Source organism: Homalodisca vitripennis, chromosome 1 (genome assembly GCF_021130785.1).
Source record: "Homalodisca vitripennis isolate AUS2020 chromosome 1, UT_GWSS_2.1, whole genome shotgun sequence".
Classification (NCBI taxonomy): Eukaryota; Metazoa; Arthropoda; class Insecta; order Hemiptera; family Cicadellidae; genus Homalodisca; species Homalodisca vitripennis.
The window spans coordinates 147,114,581-147,131,259 of NC_060207.1; the positions used below are offsets into that span (position 1 = coordinate 147,114,581).

The 16,679-nt window shown below is 31.6% G+C and overlaps 1 protein-coding gene across 2 annotated transcripts in view; it reads right to left on the minus strand.

The window, feature by feature from the left end:
- Window positions 1-15,578, minus strand: part of LOC124373521 (E3 ubiquitin-protein ligase RNF103-like) — a 39,086-nt gene extending 23,508 nt beyond the window's left edge. Inside the window, exons 1-4 of one of the 2 annotated variants that reach the window (XM_046831885.1) lie at window positions 15,399-15,578; window positions 14,396-14,657; window positions 10,035-10,314; window positions 8,436-8,547 (exon numbers count right to left, since the gene is read on the minus strand). In XM_046831885.1, coding sequence (XP_046687841.1) covers window positions 8,436-8,547; window positions 10,035-10,314; window positions 14,396-14,627 — 624 coding nt within the window. In that variant the 5' untranslated portion in view covers window positions 14,628-14,657; window positions 15,399-15,578. The remainder of the gene's footprint in view (window positions 1-8,435; window positions 8,548-10,034; window positions 10,315-14,395; window positions 14,658-15,398) is intronic. The other variant, XM_046831892.1, reaches the window with a different exon arrangement.
- Window positions 15,579-16,679: the final 1,101 nt, after the last annotated feature.

Genomic DNA, 16,679 nt, shown 5'->3' on the forward strand with positions numbered 1-16,679 from the left:
TGGCTCAATGCCTATACATACCATTCCAAAGGCTTCAACGTAACTTTTGATGGAGGTTTTGTTGTATTCTGGGTAGATTCTGATTTTTACGGCGGTTGTAAAGAGAACGCATCAGTCGAGTTTAGAATCGACAGCTACCCGGACAATCCGTCACATGTTTTGTATGCGCTGGTGTTTATTTCACAAATGATTGTAAATATTGAAAGTTTTTAAGTGTAAATGGGTTTGTAGTGTTAGTATCTTCAAATTATTTCATTTGTGTATGTTGTTCTAGTCTGTGTGTAAGTAGAACAATGACTTGACCGTGAGTTACGGCGATCGTAAGCATCTAGTACTTTACTAAATACGTTTGTATAGTTTTTAGTGTTTGTTCAGTGATATTTATAAACAATGAGTCGTAAAAACATTGCTGACAATGAAGACCTAGTATAATTGCAGGCATTAGATTTAAGCATTATCAGTGTAGACAATACACAGAGTGTTAGGTTAGGTTAGAAAATTTCTAGTTTTGTAGTGGTTCATATTTTCATATTTATTTTCCAAACTTTATTTATAAGTATAAAAAAATGTGTATATGTCTTTTTGTAAAGAATTAAATGGAGTATAAGATAGAATAACTAAAAGTGAAAAAATAAAATATTTCAATAACACTAAGTTGTGTGAAAATAAAATCTAAATGTTTTTACTCATAAAGTTTTTGTTAATGATTTTTTTTATTTGTATAAAAACGTTAAATTAGTGATCAATGTATTATAATTATTGTATAAAGAAAATATATTTATCTAAAAAAAAAAACAAAAACCCAAGACATTATACCAATAAATAAATTTGTTATGAATTTTTAACCAGATCCTTGCTGAATCAGGCATTTTCGCTCTGCATTTTATGCATACCATATAGTTTTGCTATAGTTTTGCTGCAGCACTCAAAAGGTTAAAAATGCTTTAGACACATTTTATAGTTTACAGACATTTAATTAAGTGTAACTGAAACATTACAATGTTCCTATTTAATATTGAATTATAGATTGAAAACCTGGATATTTGACTTACCTAGATATCTAACTCTATTTAAATTGTTTTATCTAATCTGTTGAAATTGTGACACTAATTACTGTATTTCAACTTAAAAATACAAATAAACACTATTTCAATTGAATTAAATGTAATAGAGTACAAAACTACTGATTTTCAAAATTTGTTTTCCATTTAAGCTAATTAGAATTTAAAAATTGTATTAAAATAATAAATAATAATTAAAGATAATTGTGTGAAATAACAGAAAATTAAATTACCTTTCAATGCAAAATGGGTAATGCAAATAAATATTAAGTACAATTTTAATATACAAAACAATATTTTCTTTCAAAATGTATAAAGTTTTTCCTTATATAAAACAAATTTTCCTTATTCAGGTTCTCCTAAAAAATACATTGGGCATCACATTTTATTACCTAAGAGCATCAAAATCAGACATTGAAACTGTATCATAAGTAAATTTCAATAAATTTCATTCTAAAGGTCTATTACATTGGTGCAAGATGGATGTTGAGCAGAGAAGGTGAGGCAAGGACCATGAGTATCTAAGATACATGCATTTAACTAGAGTACACTGGAGTGGGGTGCAGTGAGGTATTGGTGGCCTTAATCAGGAGTTTGTAATTGATGTACAGTTTTCCTTACTCTTTGTTGTGGTTGTGTGACTCTCCAGCTGAGAGGAGAGGGGTTTGATTTTCATCAGCAATGTCTAATATCTTTTTAACCCAAAGATTTGCATCAGTTCTTTGCACTGTTGCATCAATACACTCTTAACCCTTAGCTCGCTGTAGACGGAATAATCCGTGATGTTGTTAGGTCTCATAACGCCAAAGACAAAATAATCCGCTGATCGATAAAAATATATTTTATTACTGTTTTTTAAGTTTATAAGCTCAATATATAAGCCACAATACTAAGTAATGTACTGGCTTGACCAAATAATCCACTTGCAGCTGTCAGCTGGCCGCAGTAGGTAAACAATAAATTGTTTTGTTGCTGGCAGCTGTTCTCCCACTCCCGTCTGTACGCAGATGAGACAATAACTGACCTTTGTATTGTTTGTTGACAAACTTCTTATCTCACATGTCATTGTAATGATTTTGTTATGCACCTGTAACTGACCAGTGTATCAGATCTGATAGCTCAATGATATAGTTGAGGACTTCTATACTGAAAGTTCTGGGTTCAAAATCCAACTGTTGTCATTACTTTTTTTTGCTTAAAAAGTTAATTATTGTTGTTATTAAGTAACCAGTATTTATATATTACAAATACATTTTCAGTTTTTTTTTTCCTGAATTTATACTAATAATTTCTAACAATTTTTATATAAAATGAATAAGAAAAAAATCACAGTACCCATGTGGTAAATGTTCTAAAAATATAACCAAAGGCTGTCATGCTATACTTTGTACAGGAGCATGTTCTAAATGGTTTCCACAGAAAATGTACTTCTCTAACTCTCGAGGAATATAAAAGCATAGCACAGTTACCAAGAAAATGGCTCTGTGACAAATTACATCTGTTGATTTCCAATTGGAAACATGAAAAAGAAACTATAGGTATCAATCAAGATGTAACACAAGAACTAATAAATCAACATGAAATTATAAATTCACTTAATGATGACATTAACCAAGCAAGAAAAGAAATTATAAGTCTTTAAGAATCATAATAAACAATTGGAAACTTTAGTAATAAAAAAAGAAGAAACAATTATACAGCTGGAAGAAGAGTAAATAGATTACGTACTAAATTGAACCAAAAAGAAAATTTGAATATCTCTACAATCAAGAAAGTAAATTCAGGTGTACATCATAGTCTGTCTCCTTTGAATTCCACACCTTTCCATAATAACACTGGACTGGAAAAAAGTTTTATGGAGCCCTGAAAAAACAAAGCTGGAGAGTTTTTTCAATGGTTATAAAAAGTAAAAAAAATATACCCAAACCTATACCTAAGACGTATAATGGGAACCTAAATCCCATTGAATTAAGGAACCAGTTGAGGTTTTACAAGTTGATGAAGATGAGACTTCAAATGTTAGTGATCTCAGTATTGATGGAAGCCACAATGAGACACACATGAATAAGTGCTCATTTGTGCTGATAGTCATGGACGAGATTTAGCCTGGCACCTTAATAAAATACAAAACATCATGAAGCAGTAGGTTTTGTGAGGCCTGGAGGGCGTACAAGACAAATTTTAAATTATAAAAATATAGAAAAATGTAAATTTAAATAAAAACGATTATTTGGTGATGGTATGCGGCACAAATGATGTGGCAAAAAATGAAGCAAATGAAGCATTGACTTTAATAACTGAAACCTTGGACAGAGCTACAAATACAAAACATCATTTTAGTAGACCTCCCACACCGTTATGACCTGGCTAGTTGGTCCTGTGTCAACAAAGAAGTTGCAAAGACAAATAAGCGCCTCGAAAGAGCTTAGTGGCAAGTACTCCAATGTTACACTAGTGAAATCTAGTAAAGCAGAGAGAGCTTTACACACCCGTCAAGGTCTCCACTTAAATTTTTGGGGAAAGAAGTGGTTAGCTGGAGTAGTAGCAAAAGCCATTACTGCCAAGAAGGACCCTGACCACAGGCTGGGCCTACGAGATGTGCAACCTCCTCCTCCAGGTACATGTGATGTGACAGGGAACTGCCTACCAACTGGAAAAAAACTACAGTGCACAAGTAGACAGCTCACCAAATCTAAGGACTCATGCCTCATTGTTTATCACTTAAATATTCAATGCATAAGAAATAAATTAGAAGAATTAAATCTATGGTCAAATAAGTTAAATATACATGTTTTAACTATAAATGAACACTGGCTTTGTCCAGAAGAGTCTTTGTTATATGTGCCAGCAGGTTTTTGTGTAGGTAGTGTTTATTGCCGGAAAGCCTCCCCTTAGAAGAGGGGGTTGTAGTATATATGTTAAAAGAGATATAATATATAAAACTATTGAATTAGAACATTTATGTGTAGATTTCGTTTTTGAGGTTTCAGGTATATTTTTAGTTAGTTTTGGATGCTATCATTATAAACAATTTATCGAACACCAAATTTCTCCCATAAATGATTTCATAAGTTTTTTTGATGAGTTACTTGGTTATATTAATAAAAAATATTCTAATGTGAAGTTGATCGTATCAGGTGATTTTAATATCAATATAAAAAAAAGTAATGTTGAGGTAGATTCTTTTTTCAATTTATTGCGTTCCCATAACATGCATTGCTTAAATCTAGAAAGCACCAGGGTGAGGCATGCCTTGATAATATAGTTACTAATGTAAAAAAAGGTACTGTAACCTGTAATGTTATTGAACCTCATTTATCAGATCACGCAGCAGTTTATGCAAATTTTCACACTATTGGTGCTCCAAACTCAGGTATAAAAAAAGGTATTTCAATTAAAACCATTAGAACATTAACGCCATACGCTATTCAAAATTTTAGGGAAAACTTGACTCATGTAGACTGGTCACAGCTACAACGTTTTTACTAATGTAGATGCAGCATTTGATTATTTTTAACTTTGTCTTGACAAGCACTTTTAATGTGTGCTGTCCTTTTAAAGAGATTAAATTAGGCAATAGTGACAATACTAATAGGTTAAGTAGTAAATGGTATACAAAAGAATTGGAAAATATTAGGAAAATAGTAGTTGCATTGTATGATAAGCTTAAAAACAGTAAGGGTACAGTTCATGAACTACAATGTAAAAATGTGTACACCAGAGCAAAAAATCTGTATAGATCTGAAATTAAAAAGACAGAAAAAATTATTTAATGAGAAAATATATTACCAATTCAAAAAATAAATGTAAAGCTGCTTGGAAAATAATTAATACAGAAAAAAAAATGTTGAAGAAAAAAATCATGAAACTTTTATTGATTCTAGGACTTTTAATAACTTCTTTACACTTTCACCTTCTAATATAATTAATACTTCTGACCAGCAGAATGACAATAACCTTGCTCTTGAATATTTAGAAAATTACATAAGAAATAAGGGTGTATTAAAAAATGATTTTAAATGGAAAAATATTGAAAGAAATTATGTTTTATATTGTACATCTAGGTTGAGTACCTCAAAAAGTGAGGATTATTATGGTTTTTCCAATGCAATTATAAAAGACATCATTGACTTAATATTAGAGCCAGTTACTTATTTATTTAATAAGATGCTAGACCAAGGAACATTTCCTCAAGCTTTAAAAATAACAAAAGTAGTGCCAATTTTTAAAAAAGGAGATAGGACTAACCCCTCTAGCTATCGACCAATCTCATTAGTTTCCTATTCTTAGTAAAATATTTGAGTTTTGTATCAAAGAACAATTGTATAACTTTTTTTGTTGTAAAATAATCTTTTTTGTTCGGACCAATTTGGTTTTCTCCCACGTTTAAACACAGTAAAAGCGGTTGAAACTGTAACAGAACAGGTTATTCTGAATTTTGAAAACAAAATAATGACATCTACTACCTTAATTGACTTAAGTAAGGCTTTTGACTGCATTCCTCATGACCTGCTTTTTAAAAAAGCTACATTTTTATGGCATAAAAAATAATGAATTACGTTTATTTTCATCATATTTACAAAATAGAAGCCAGATGGTTTCACAAAATAAAGATGTATCTGGTTTCCAAAATGTTTTACTAGGAGTACCACAAGGCTCAGTACTCGGTCCTTTTCTTTTTGTAGTAGCAATAAAATGATTTTTTCATTTAATATGCCTTGTAGGTCTGTTCTATATGCAGATGATAACAACTATTTTAAATAGCAATAAACATCTGGAAACTTTAATTTTAGAACAGGAGCAGGCAATGACTGAAGCTATTAAGTGGTTTAAAGCCAATCTTTTGGTAGTAAATAATAGCAAAACAGAAAATTTAATTTTTAACTCTTGATGGAAATTGTGTCCTTGATAGTAAATACACAGAACCTATTAAGCTATTAGGAATATACTTGGATAATCAATTAAAATTGGGATGCACATGTAAGTTTTCTTTGTAAAAAAATTAGCTAGGGTTACATACCTTATCAGGAAACTAAAGTATAATATCAGTACTGAAATGTTGGTCACAGCATATTATGCCTTTTTCCATTCCCAGCTCAGGTATGGTGTAACACTTTTGGGGAAACAGTACTAGTGCTAAAACTGCTTTCATTTGGCAAAAGAAAGTAATTAGAATTATTGCAAATGTTGGCAATAGAGTTTCTTGTGTCCCACTTTTTAAAAAATTTAGAATTCATGACCCTTCCATCCCTGTATATTTATTGTACTTTACTTAGTATCAAGGAACAATTAGATAGTTTTTATTAGTAGACAAGAAATACACTCCTACTGTACAAGAAAAAAATATATGCTTGAACAGATGAATGTTCGAATTGGAGAAAACCAAAGGCACTTTTATTTATATGAAGATTAAACTTTTTAATAAACTTCCTGAAAAAGCATGGCATGTGTCTATTAATAGATTTAAAAATGTTGTGAGTAATTGGCTTGTTGATAATACATTTTATTCTTTAAATGACTACTTAACCTGTGATATTTAGTACGTTAATTTTTAATAGTTATGATTTTGTTGATAGTTATCTCTTGTTATTTATTTATTGTTGTTAAATCTATTTCATTGTTAATTTTTAATTTTGTTGCATTTTTATCTATTTATTGTTTTATTGGTTATATATTTATTGTTTTATTTACTATTTAATTTATTCTGTATATAATGTTTTTAGATATGTTATATATATTTAACGAGATGCTGCTAATAACCATTTTTACTTTTATTTTCTTTTTAATGACTAAATTGTGGCGTTATTCACATGTTCATATAAAATTTACTTTGACTTACAGTCTAATCATTACACTTGTATTATGGGGTTTTAAAAGGTGTGATAGGATTAGGTAGCCTTTTAGATATAATAAAAAGTAACGTTGTCCATTGCATTGTCAAGTGCTTAAAGACAATAAAGATTTTCTTGATTCTTGATTCTTGATGACGATACTATCCGCCATTACCGACTGTCAGTGGAGCACGTGTTGTGCCTTTGGGAAGTGTTCTTGCGTTTTCATTCCTTATACAAACAGTTGTAAAAAGTTATTGTTACCATGTTTTAGGTGTTATAATCAAGTTTTTATTGTTTCTTTTCTGTTGTGTAATTATGGCTCTCCACCCAGATGATTCTGATTATTACAATTTTGTTGCTAAAGTTTTGAATGCTACGTTTTCTAGTGCTTATAATGATGTGGATGAAGATGATATTAGTGACACTCTTTTAAACTTTATTTGTTTTCTTATCCTTGTACATAGTTTTCATATTTTTCATCACATGTATTTGATTACTCTCTAACCTGAATTTGATTTTTATTGAAATAGGCCTATTCCATTATTATGAAAAAATGTGATTATTTTAATGCAAGTATTACATTATTGTACAATTTTTTTGGTGTTATTACTCATTAGGAACGAATAAAAAAACTAGCTTTAAGGAATTTTCATTTTAATTTTTTCACCTTAAATGAGCCTAATCTAAAAAAATACTAATTTTATATCGGCGTTCAAAGAGTTAAATGAACGTAACTGTTGCATCAATACACTCTTAAATGATCGTCACTGTCACTTCATAGAATAATCAGTGCATACCCAAGAACTCATTGCTTACCTCATATCAATGTGCAATGATAATGGTATTGACTTAAGACTTCTGATTTTTGATCAGCCGAATAAAATAACGAAGGAAGGTTGTTTCTTGTAAATAAGTTGTGAGTGGTACATTTAAAAAGTATCCAGATTGATGTTATTAAAAAAGAAGAGTTTGAGTTATGGTTTTAAAATTTGTTATCCTTCAAAAGTAGTTCCCTCCTGATTCTTCACTTTGCCCAGTGCCATTTTGTAAAGCAGGAGCTTCAAGCAGGTTTTGAAGACATTTTATAGAACCTAGAAAAATTGCTGTCAAATTTTGTTGTATCTCTACTACATCTAAAAAACTGGTGTCCATTCAGCTTACATTGACTATAGGGACCAATAAAACACTAAGAGCAATATCAGGTGATTAGGGGAACTATTGCACCTGTGTAATTTGATGCTTAGTCAATTAGACAAGTTGTGATTTGTGAGCTATGAATATTATCGTGATGGAATGGCTAATTCTCACTTTGATGCATTTGTGGCTTTTTACGACAAACAGCATTCCATAACCGATGTAATATTTGACAAAAATACTCATTAGTAACTGTTTGACCCATAGGAGTGAACTCTAAATGAATGATATATGGTATAATATGATACCAATCCAGATATTTTCTGAACAGAACTTGTATTTTATAATTTAATATTATAAAAATAACTTACAAGTTTTAAATTAAAAAGCACCAAGTTAACTGTACCTGTGGTCTGGTGTATGTGCAAGTCCTTATAACAACTTTATCTTTTGGAGTGGTTCCCTTAGGCATAGCAAGCAGCAGCAGTGGTTCGTTCCATCCTTTAGTTTTGCAAAGTCTGCAAAAATGTGGTGGGTCAAAGTAGAAAGATAATACAAAATAGTCATGATAATTAATTATAAAATCAATCAAGAGTACAAGTTCATATCATTCAACAGTTGTTTATAAGAGTTAGGCTTCCACTCTAATCTACATTTCACTGATTCTTTTGAAACAAGAACATTAGAATTCACACAAAATCAAGGCCCAAAACAGCTTTGAGACTAAGCTTACAGCACTTAATAACAATGTCTTTCTATAAACAAGCTGAGTCCAAAAATAAATCACAAAATCATAGCTCATATCATTTTGAAGATTTGTAAAAATTTACTAAAGTGAATATAGAGAAATATAAATTATTAGATACATTAATTTATTAGCTGTTTGCAATGTCAGTTCGTTATACAATTAGATCACAACATTGCTTAAATGTACAATCTGCTTAGAATCTACATGAAAACTAATATTCTGCATGATGTACTTTCTGTTGACCTTTTTGCCCTCAATTTCATAAACAAATAGGGGATTAGTTTATGGGTAGAAATAGTAGCACAATGAAAGATACTTAAAAAATCATCCAAGTTGGTATTGAGAGATTGGATGGCAAACTTAATATTCAATTAAATTACATATTGTATTTTCAAATATATACAACATGAATTAATCTAAAACCAGAGAAATGTTTGAGATCTTCTTTTGAATTCAAAGTGACTATGACAGTCTTCCAGATGGAGGGAAACTCTACTGTCAAACTCTTAACAAACTTCACCTGTCCCGTCAATAAATTAACATTCCTCAAGGAATTTTACCGAAACAATGACATATTAGCACAGGAACAACAATATAATATATATCTCTATAACAATAAAAACAGAAACACTGGGAATTTAAAAAAGAATGAATTTTTGTCTTTGATAGCAAACTATATAACAATAACTAATTATAAAGTAATGTTAAGCGATATAAGCTTACAAGCAAGAGCACAAAATATAAACAAATCTTTCTGAATTTCACCGATGTTTGATGCACAGGGTGTTTGGGATTTGTAAATCATGTGTTAAGGAGTGCCTGGGAGAGAGCTTGGAATCTCCAACTTGTTATCTCACTGCATTCATTAAATCTCAAAGTGAGTGAAAGTAAAGTATATGTTGCTGTTGTGCAATGTATAATAATAAAGTTTCCTATAAATGAGAATATTAAAGCAGCTTAAATTCATTACTGATTGCTCCTACATTTCTAAAATAGAATCTTCTTCTGGGCCCAGGTGAAGCACTGGTGTAATAGTGGAAGGAAGTGAGAGGGTTGAAAACATGCCACATCCCTGCTGACGCCATTCTAGCATTGCAGCGTACTTTATGATAGCAGTTTAAAATCTTATGGTACTTGATCAACAAATTTCAGCTCTTGATTATACAAATATTGTATCACATTAAAGAAATGACATCACATCTATAATTAGACTATAAACTGACCAACACTAATTTTACATTAAGTATAGTCTGTTACCTCCGGTCCAGTTTGCAATCAAATACTCCTGTTCGGATGGCAAAGGGGGCAACATGATGGCGAATGATACGCCACTTGTAGTCATCCAGTAGAGGCTCCCCACTGCCCCCAGACGGCACCACCTGCACCAACCATACACTGTCTTTGGTGTCCTCCACCTGCTCATAGAAATGGCCACTGCCAGAGAAGTGTGAAGTCTGGGGGGTTCGCACCAACCGTTCTCTCTCTTCCTCGCCCACCAGTCGCCCCAATTCTTCCAGTTCACCTTGTGACACATCCGCTGCAAACATTTAGTATCTGATGAATAACTGTATTCTTCTAAGGGACTTCTACATTTTAGAAGAGGATCCAAAACAAGCAACACTGATTCTACAATCTGATAAGAAGCATCATACAAGATATAGCTAGAAAGAAACCAGATTAACCCTTTGAGTGCTGCGGAGTTTTGCTATATGGTATGCATAGAATGCGGAGCAAAAATGCCTGATTTTGCAAGGGCCTGGTTAAAAATTCATAAAAAATTATTTATTGGTATAATGCCCTGGGTTTTTGTTTTTATTTGTATATAAATATATTTTCTTTATAAATATAATACATTGATTAGTTATTTAATGTTTTTATACCAATACAAAAAATATTAACAAAAACTTTCTGAGCAAAATCATTTTGTTTTTTATTTTGACACAATGTAGTGTTATTGAAGTATTTTATTTTTTTACTTTCAGATATGCTCTCTTATACTCCATTTAATTCTTTACAAAAAGACATACAAAAACTTTTTTATACTTATAAATAAAGTTTGGAAAATAATAATGAAAATATGAACCGCTACAAAACTAGAAAGTTTCTAACCTAACCTAACACTCTGTGTATTGTCTACACTGTTAATGCTTAAATCTAATGCCTGCAATACTAGGTCTTCATTGTCAGCAATGTTTTTACGACTCATTGTTTATAAATATCACTAAACAAACACAAAAAACATAAAAACTCTACAAATGTACTTAGTAAAGTACTAGTTGCTTACGATCACCATAACTCACGGTCAAGTCATTGTTCTACTTACACACAGACTGGAACAACATACACAAATGAAATAATTTGAAGATACTAACACTACAAACCCATTTACACTTAAAAACTTTCAATATTTACAATCATTTGTGAAATAAACACCAGCGCATACAAAACATGTGACGGCTTGTCTGGGTAGCTGTCGATTCTAAACTCGACTGACACGTTCTCTTTACAACTGCCGTAAAAATCAAAATCTACCCAGAATACAACAAAACCTTCATTAAAAGTTACGTTGAAGCCTTTGGAATGCGTATTTATAGTCATTGAGCCAATTTAGTTAAATATTATATAAAATATAAGCGTTACTGCATAAGTCGCAATTAGCGATTCTGGCATTTCTTGAATATATAACAGGATCGCAAATAGCGATGCTCCGGCACTCAAAGGGTTAATATTGTTGCAGCCACAAAACGAATACAATAAGGCTAAACATTGTATGGCCAATTATATGACTCCCCCTTCCACCTATTGCTCGAGTTTCGTCTGGCTTCCATTCTGCCTGTAGCACCAATTATAATCAGTCAGTTGATGTTTTGTCTCTATGTTGGAAAAATGTTGAGTGTCAAGAAAGAAAAGCGGGTGAACATCAAATTGAAATAATTTGTGGAAAAACAAGTAGGCCTATGGATCCTCCACCAGGACAATGCTTTGTCGTCAAGATGTTTTCAGCCAAACACAACATCCCCATCTTAAGGGGACTGAGATGACCCTAAAGGTGGAAATTTTCAATTTTTTTCAATTTTTTTGCATTTTTGCATTGTGTATTTTCCTGTTTATTTATATTTAACCCTTTTAACCCCAGCCATTTTTCCATGGACTTGCCAGAAAGCCCATGGCGATGGACCGTAGTGCAGAATTGAGGGAAAATTCATCTAGTTTTCTTATTTTTTAAGATAATTTTTAGGTTTTTGTTTTAAATTGTTCACAAATAAGTGTACTCTTAGATGTAATAGTTAAAAAGTACTTTTACAGAATGATTTGTTTTTTTAGCGTATTTATACATAAAAATTTTTTTTATTTTTTATAGTTTGGACATACATAAACGGTAGAAAAAAAAAATTGTAGCCCCTGAAAAATGAAGCAATTTTGTTGTACACATATTTCTTACTACACACACAAAATTTTAAGAACTTTCCTTGATAAATGCAGGAGATATATCCAATTAATTGTATTGCTGCATAAGCACTTCTTCATATATTTCCACATACACGTCAGTAGAAGTATACAAATATGTTTACTTGTTTTTGCACTTTTGAAATAATAACAATTGTAAAATAACACAAACTAATTGTAATGGTTTGTAAGACTTAAAACTTGTTTAATTTTTAAAAAAAGTAAAAGAAATAATATTTACAATATATACATTTTATATAAACAACTCAATTCATTGTCTTCAAAAAAGCACATTCACCACTAATAATAGGGTACTTTGGGATTATACCGACCACACCAGTTGTATGAAGAACACAAAAATATAAATTTATAGAAACAAACATGATAGAACGAAAAAACAACTCTTTAATTACAAAATTACAAGCATTTCCAGGCATTGTGATCGGTATTGTTGTCGCTGTTATCTTATCTTTCTCGAGAATCCCGATTACGACAGGCCACGCGGCATCACATGATTTGCACGGTACATAATTGCCTTTCCATTACAATTCAATTTATATTTCTGATCAGATCCTCTAGAATTTAATATTTTACTGATAGGTACTATCTCGAGGGATGTTTTTTCTTTCGTTGACATCAGCGCAAAGGCATGGCACTCGCATTTTGGGTGGCGGAGTGTGATCAAGAATAAAAACAAGTTTTGAGTGTTTTTTCAATAAAGAGTTTAGTTTTAGTTTGATCATGTTTGTTTTTATTGAATTTTTGTGCTTGGAGAAATGTAAAGGTAAAACACGGAAGTACAACAAAGCGACGCACCAGCTGAACGGGCGGCGAGACTCTGCAATCACGTTATCTACTAGACCGCTCGACTTTGACCTCTGTCTGAGGATGGGGAGGGGTTTGCGATAAGACAATGCCTGTTTTATATTGACGAAATATTGTTCTAAGCTAATCTAGTAATCAGTAGAAGCAAAATGTCAAATAACGATTCATGTATGGGTGTGGTCTGTATAATCCCAAAGTACCAGTGTTTATCAAAGCGTTTTCACTCACTGGTAACTTTTCTCTACGACGTTTACTCATGTTTTTTTACTAATAATACAATAAATCACACTAAAAACAACCGCTTTCAATCACGCAAACTAATTGAGGTTATAAGTCAGCATACAACAACAATGCAACTGAAGTCGTCTGACAGCTGACATCGACAAATAAACTACGCTCAATGACGGCGAAATACGATGCCAATTGGAAGGTTTATTGTTTTTGCATGTAGCCCGTTTCTTCACCGACTACTATACCGAAACTGATGGCATTTGGACATATTATTAGCCAGCTACATTAAATTCTCGAGACGTCCGGTATATCGGACGTTGGGCATTTTAGCTAGACCACCTCTGTCCGATATATCGGACGCCGGGGCTAAAAGGGTTAAAAATTATGATTATCTGAGCAATATTAAAAAAAGTTATTGACACTTTAGTAATAACATGCATAAGTATTTTCATGAGCTTCTCAGCTACGCTAAGCAAGGTCTGACAATTCATCTCCAACATTTTACTCTTTATAGTGCTTTATTTTGAGATAAGCTTTTAATTTTTCTCTAAGCTCTTGGTACTACTGTAAAACTGTACAACAGATGGTTTTGTTATTGTTTCTACTTTCTGGTTGATTGGTTATATTATTGTTTTATTCTGTGTAGTGAAGATTCTGAGTGTTTTTGTTACTGTGTTTTATTAGTAATTGTTGCTGATTACTTTCTAAATATGCCTAGATCAATCAAACCTTTAAAAAAACGAAAAGCAGTGTTTTGTGGTGTTAAAAAACAAGATTTAGGTATTAAAAGTAGGCCTTGGCCTGATGAAAATACTAGTGTTAGTTCAAACACTTTTGCTAATGAACCCAAAAAGGGATATTTAAAGGCCCAAAAATAAAATATATACTTATAGAATAGTTAAGTAGCTGCAGTGTAAACAAAATGGCACAGGCAATATATAACCCAGGCAGCTGATAAAACAGAGACGAGGAGATGCTGTGCCACTCCCCACCACTGGAGGGGGCCCCTCCTACATGTGACTGCTCGGATATTTACTTCTGCTTAGGTTTCTTTGCAAGCGGTTTATCTATAGTGGGCTATTTTTACCCTATGAGCCATCAAAAAGGCCCATTACCTGAGGATTGCACAAGCTGTGCAAGTTCCCGCTTCTCATAGTAGCCAGTGTAACTGACTCCACGCAATTCCAGCAGCTGCTTAAGCTGGCGAACACTTAGCATGATAGGATCCACGAGGTCGGTAGCTGCCCCCTGGTGACACCAGGCCAGCAAGTCCAGCAGCCGTGAGACCATGAACATCAGCACTAAGTACGACACCAGCAGCGCCACTGGAACCCATGAGGATCGCATTTCACTGCTTAAAGCTTCTCAATACAACATCTGCAACAGAAATTTTCAACACTGAAAAAATGCAGACAGATTTAATGGGGTTTTCAACTATTTAAAAAATAATATAAACTTACAATTTACCAAAATTACTAGATTTTAGTTTATTAGAGAAAATAATTATTTCTTTTAGACAAAAGTATGATTTATATATATATATACTTTGTTGTATGTAAACAATTTTTTGAACAGTCACTTTGTTTTTCTACATAGGCTACATATTTCTTCCGTTGTAGGCCTAGCCAGTGTTACACTGTCTAAGAAAATTACGAAAAATGTCACAATTTACCTTATTTTTATTACTTTAGTAATAAGAACTTTAAATATGTCAAAAATAGGGCAGTATTACAGAGTGAAGTGGTGGGCAGTTGGAGAATTAATTATTGTAGACAAAATAAGTGTTGTCTACCTTATAGTTTCAATAGATGACAAAATAGTGAATTCTAATACAGTCATTATTGTTTAAGGTACATATATGAGAGTCAGATTAAGTATCTTTAAAAGAAATGTTCATTATTTATATTTAATATAGGTACCATCACTAAATGAAACTGTAGAAATGTGTTAATATAAATCCTTTACGAAATATGCTTTGATTCTATTAAAACAAAATAAAAAAAAACTTTGTAGACTATTGTCAATGTAGACCTTGAGAAACTAAATTGGTAAAAAATTAAGGGTTATCAATGTTTGCTATTCGTAAAACAATAAAATACTTAGGCTAAAATAACTTACACAAACCAGTTGATATTTTAAATATAACAGATCCACTTGAATTTCGATAGAAACATTAATGCAGTACTTCTTATTCCACCATTGTAAATACCCCTCTTCACTTTCGATAATGTTTAGATTTTCTTTTCTTTTTCACTACATCAAATCCCCCCCATTGCCATCCATAGATTAACTAACCCCCTCCATTTTCCTTTGTTTTCTTCTCATCTGTCAAATCTTTCAACTGATAAAGAAATACTTTTTTTCGTATTTGACACTCTTCTTTTCTGAGAGCAAGGCTTGATCAGAAATGCATAAACCTTTTATATCTTATAAATTCTTATTCCCAGATATGACTGATCGTTCAATGTTCAGTGCGTTTGATTTTTGTATTTAAAAAAAAATCCAATTTCCGTATCTGCTTTTACAGAAGATTACGTAAAGTAGGCAAATTTGTTGTGGTTTTCGTATGTTCAAAATATAGGATACGTAAAACTAATTAAGGGGTTCATTTTTCGCCAGTTATAGGGATTTACGGGAAGAATGATTAAACAAAATCGACCAATATGAGAAAGAAATTTTTCAATAATTTTGAAATTTAAAGATTACTTCGATATCATAAGGAAGATTAAATTAAGTTAAAAAATAATATTAATTTACTTTTGTTACACTGTAGTTCCTTTAAAACCATGGCGATTCAGAGGGAAGGATAGACCTAACAACAATAAAATGTGAGGAAGGGTTAGAAGTTCAGTGATAGCCAGGGACAATAAGTTTATCTACTTCCTCGCCATCTAACGATAGTAACCAATTATTCACTCGTTTTTAAACCAGTTAAGATTAGGTAATTGAAACGCAGCAGGGAAATGGTTATCAAATGGTTTACGGTAAAAAAGTGAAATACAATACAAAAAAACAGTAGCAGTCGTGGGACTGCTGAAAACGGAACGTAGAAGTGAAAACGGAACTATTAAGTTGAGAGTAATTAAAACTATATGCAAAAATTATATGAAATTTTTTATGTTTTATTTATTAGTTACATATGATGGGTTAAACAAATCATGAACAAAATATAAATACAAAGTGGTTGAAAAAATAATTAATATACAATTATCTGAACAATATCTTAATAAAAACAATAAATGAACATATTTCATAAAATCTAAAATTATTATAACATTTTTTTAATTTTCCAATTTTAAAATCCACGAAAAAATATTATCAAATAACTAGATATCTATTTTACCACGCTAGTAAGATAAATCTTATACCGTAATAATACTCATTTCATGATGAAGAGGT